The following is a 4,290-nucleotide window of genomic DNA, read 5'->3' as shown; positions in this document are numbered from 1 at the left end:
GAAATTTATTAAACCAATCAGTTCATTTTGAGCTAAATCATTAAGTACTCCTATATTAAAAATTAAAGCGTTTAATATCGCATTAAAGTTTGATCACATCACAGATTGCTATTCTGAGTAGTGAAATCCACTAAATTGGAGCATCTTTTGCCTAATCATTCTAAAAATGATCGATCTGCATAATTTAAATATTCTGGTTTGCACTTTGCACATATTTTTTTTATTTACTTTTTATTGCAACTTTTCACATTTATTTGCGAGTGGTGGAATATTCCTCCTGGTGTGCAGCTTCTTCTAAAGTCTCCATAGATATTCCACTACTTTTTCTCACCCCTTTATTTTCACAAAGTCAAATAATTTCTTCAAACACTTCTCGAGTCAAAGTGGGTCATTTAATCATGGACGGAGGAAGTATCTTCTAATTTCTGCTAAAAGAATTTATATTAGGGATGCTTAAATTCTGCATTTGATTCGATATAACAGAGGATACTGAAACCCAAATATATTATGAAAAAAATTTCTCCAAAAAAGTTGTATTGCAATTTGCAAAGGTTGGTTCTTGAAACACCAAAACCAAAAATAAAAGGCTCTCCTTGTGGAAGAAACTTCTTTTGAATGATGTCTGTTTATCTTCAAAGGGCCTGCAGAATCAAAAGGGTCCTAATATGCATCAAGATCTTCTGGCCTTTTTCACACTCGATAAAGTAGCAACGGGCCTTTTCACCTGCGTGCGTACCAGCAAAAGCCTAATGAGGGTGCAGCAGCCATCGTAATGTGCCTAAAGTCTTCAGCTTTGCCTCATACAACAACCTTTGGCAGCACCATGTAACTCTTTCCAAAAGGGTGGCATTGTTGTCTCAAATCACCTCTCAGCCTCGTTGAATTGTTGAGACCTATATTGCGTTCCTGAAATAAGGCCACTGTATATGCACAGGGGGGGGAAATGGGGCATGACATTGAACTCCAGATGTATGAATAGTATTTTATCTAATCTTACATCATGGGAGTGAAGGGCACGAGCGTGTACCAATGGATGGTCTCTTTAGCTTAAGGATGGCACGAGAGCTTCTAAGTTTGGGTCATCTTTATACTTCAACCAGGTTGCATCGAACTGTGGTCTTTTCGACCTATAAATCAAGCAGAAGGATAAAGGCGCAGAATTTAAATCCATGTAGGAGGAAAATATGACAAGAAAACCGAAAATAATTTTGACACACTATAAACAACACGAAACTCACGTCTGGATCAGCTTTAGAATCTGAAGAATAAGTGATCGAATATCTTCACGAGCTACTTTCAATGCTGCATCCTTATATAGAGTTACGAGTTCCTCAATCAACCTGAAAGACAATAATAACATTATTAAGTTGAAACTGATAAGAAATCAGAGCACCATAAAGGCGGCTTGAAGATCTAAAAAACATAAACTTTCTGGAAAATGGAAAGTGAATAGCTACATAGAAACTTCAAGATCTTGATGCTCGGGTAGTTTTCATATTGTTGCTATGAGGAACAGCTCAAAAGATTACCTTTCTATGTGTGGAGAATTCCTTATCCATGTGAGTCTCACAACTGACGTCAAACGTTCAAGAACCTGAAGTAAGGAAAGTGGATGGAAAGATAAGTAAGAAGTAAAACAATGAGTTTGATAAGCATACCCAAATGAGTTATAAATGGTTGAAGTTAAGGGTCTTAAGAAGTGCATAAAAAATTAATGTTTCTCACAATACATAAAATCATTAAAAAATAGTCTTACCAATAAAACAGTTTCGTCATCATCAGCATGCATCCATTTGAAGAAAAGAGGGAAAAGACGTCTAAAATGGGCTAGCAGTACGAGTCCAAGAGTATCGAGCAAAGGCTCGCTGTGTGTTAGCCACACAACACGCCGCTGCTTATTTCTTGGTTGCCTTTCTAAATGGTTTAGCATTTCACCTAGCAGCTTCTCACACCTAGATAAAACAACAAAGCCAATGAACAAGAAAGCGGCAGAAATATGCCAATTGGTCTGGCAGCTTTTAAACGTACAAGGTTATGCCTGATGAGAAAATAAAAATCCACAAATTAAATCTTGCATCTCGATTAAAAGGAGGATAAGGTGACTTTCCATAAAGGCATACTTTTTTGTTTACTTTTTTCAATGTGTTTTCTAATGAATAGTCTGAATAATTCTCTAAGGTGGTGTTCGGTTTCCTAGATAAAATAATACTACCAAGATATAATCTAGGATTGAGTTGTGAGATTATTTTAGTCATAGGGGTTAGCTATGACTAATTATCCCATGATTATCCATCTAGGATTGAGTTGTGGGATTGAATCTCAAGAACCAAACACAGTATATATTTAATCTCGGGATACAATCTTGCAAACCAAACAACCCCTAAATGGATAGTACGAGGGACATAAGCAGACAATAAAATCAATACCATGAACTACGAGGATTATTCTTCTGAAGTAAAGCGATGAGAAGCACCGACATCTCCACCACATACTGCCATATCTCATCATCACAAGCAATGTTTTGACAGCAAGCATCGAGAACTACATCCGCATATCCACCAATCTCTGCAGCATTTGCTGTTTTCGCAAGATGTATAAAGCCTATCATGCCTTGGCCCTGAAGAGCAAAACCCAAAGGCTCAGTTTAAGGAGGCAATGAAATATTTCAGAACATCAAGTATGGCAGTATAATGATGCCAGAAAGCATTAAAGAGCTACATAGAGATCCACAACCAAGCTTGACTAAAGTACAAAACCATTTCAAGAAACTAAACTAAAGGTTGAAAGAGTGAAAATTATACAATCACTTATGGTATTCCTTAACTTCACTCGTTTTAGTCTTAGCTCTAAAATTGAGATATTTTATAAATCAAATATAGCTAATCCCAAAGTTCAATTAGCTATCCACAAAGTCCCGAAGAGGAACCAGTCAAGACAGCAATTTATGAAGAAACAATATAAGAAAACTAAGAAGTAAACATCCACTAAATTACTTACTTTCACTTCTGGAGACCAGTGATCAAGCGCCGTCAACAAACACGGTATCATCAACACGCAAAGCTTCCCTACGTATGGAGCATCCACCTAAAAACAAGCACAAAAACATCAGAAATTCCCCTTTTTTCCCTTCAATTTCACAATAACAAAGAATAACAACAACGGCAAAACACACAGTGACCTGTCCAACAATCCATCTAAGCTGATAGGCAGCCAAAACAGCTGAGGCCACCGGAGCCCTGGCACTGGCCGCTGAAACTCCATCATTCTCGTCTTTAGCATCAATTGCACTCTCCTTAATTCTATCCTTCAGCAATGGAAAGATCTCCGGCATGAGCTCGATCAAAAGCTTCTTTCCATTATCTGCCGCACCACGCAAATCCAACTCCAGTTCGGCGACGCTTTTCGTCGAACACTTGGCGTGCGGGTCATCCTGATCACCGTAGTAAGCATTCGAGAATTCTTCGAAAGCGGAAGCGGCGCGAATTGAGAGTGATCTGGGGATCCACGAGAGGTGTTGGGAGGTGGAGTTTGAAGCGGAAGACAACGCCGCGCAGCACAAGGCGAAGTCTTTGATTTTGGTTGGGAGAGCGGCGTCGCAGATTGTTGCGTCTGGAAACAGAGAGATGAGCTCCGATTTAACGGAGAAAGTGGCGTAGGTTTCTGGCGGAGCGTAATGGGTTTTGAGGAGTGATTCTTTCAGGGGTTCTGATAATCTGCAGAATTAGGGAAGTTAGAAGCAAAATAGTGTCGCGCCGAACCCTCAAGAACACAGAGGGGGGGTTAAAAAAACACAGAGAGGCAGGTTACCTGATGAGATTTTGAAGAAGAAGGGAAGAAGATGAATTCGCCATTGCTTAGACTGGTTTGCACCTTTCTTGTTCGATGAAATGTTTATGTTGGAGTAATTTTTTAATAACATGGATTAATTACGTCATAATATAATTTGAGACTCTATTTCTTCGTAGTGTTTGCGTATTAATATTCGATTTTGCTATATCGTTTTAGTGTTTTAATAAAAATGTTAACTCTAAAAATAAGTGCGAAGAAATATTTAATATTTCAATTATTGATTAAAATGTCCATACAAAATATTTTTGGATGTAAATACATTCCAAATTTTGTAGGATGAAAATATCGTCAAAAGGAGAGAGTTTAAGGAAAATTTCGTCTGGCTAATTTCGTCAAATAGAGAAGTACTAATCCACTATTAATATACTACTCGTAATAAGACTGATCAATAGAGATTTTTAATTAGCCGTAGTGCTTATGAGTGGAACCAAATAATAGAAG

General features: G+C 37.8%; 1 protein-coding gene across 8 annotated transcripts; it reads right to left on the bottom strand.

The window, feature by feature from the left end:
* Positions 1 to 487: 487 nt before the first annotated feature.
* Positions 488 to 3,947, bottom strand: LOC121777401 (uncharacterized protein At2g39910-like). Of its 8 annotated transcripts, none has more exons than XR_006045484.1 (9): positions 3,808 to 3,947; positions 3,179 to 3,713; positions 2,998 to 3,084; positions 2,427 to 2,617; positions 1,757 to 1,952; positions 1,530 to 1,594; positions 1,239 to 1,340; positions 725 to 1,127; positions 488 to 641 (listed from the first exon to the last, which is right to left on the bottom strand). XR_006045484.1 is itself a non-coding variant. In XM_042174652.1 (9 exons), exons 1-8 carry the CDS (start codon positions 3,849 to 3,851, stop codon positions 1,043 to 1,045), a joined length of 1,305 nt encoding a protein of 434 aa, XP_042030586.1. In that variant the 5' UTR covers positions 3,852 to 3,947; the 3' UTR covers positions 488 to 920; positions 998 to 1,042. The 8 variants fall into 8 exon arrangements, 6 of the variants coding, with proteins under 6 accessions (XP_042030586.1, XP_042030588.1, XP_042030584.1 ...); XR_006045485.1 differs by having other exon boundaries at positions 737 to 1,127; XM_042174652.1 differs by having other exon boundaries at positions 488 to 920; positions 998 to 1,127.
* Positions 3,948 to 4,290: the final 343 nt, after the last annotated feature.

The sequence above is a fragment of the Salvia splendens genome, chromosome 18, assembly GCF_004379255.2.
Source record: "Salvia splendens isolate huo1 chromosome 18, SspV2, whole genome shotgun sequence".
Taxonomy (NCBI): Eukaryota; Viridiplantae; Streptophyta; class Magnoliopsida; order Lamiales; family Lamiaceae; genus Salvia; species Salvia splendens.
Note: the sequence above shows the minus strand (reverse complement) of the source record. Positions and strands in the feature narration are given on the sequence as shown.

What these genes read in the sequence shown, in the direction of transcription:
- LOC121777401 (XM_042174649.1), bottom strand. Translation starts at nt 3,851, where the DNA reads ATGGCGAATTCATCTTCTTCCCTTCTTCTTCAAAATCTCATCAG. An exon ending in ATGACGAAACTGTTTTATTG is followed by an intron (nt 1,595 to 1,756) that starts GTAAGACTATTT and finishes TCCTTACTTCAG; the next exon opens with GTTCTTGAACGTTTGACGTC. An exon ending in AATTCTCCACACATAGAAAG is followed by an intron (nt 1,341 to 1,529) that starts GTAATCTTTTGA and finishes ATTGTCTTTCAG; the next exon opens with GTTGATTGAGGAACTCGTAA.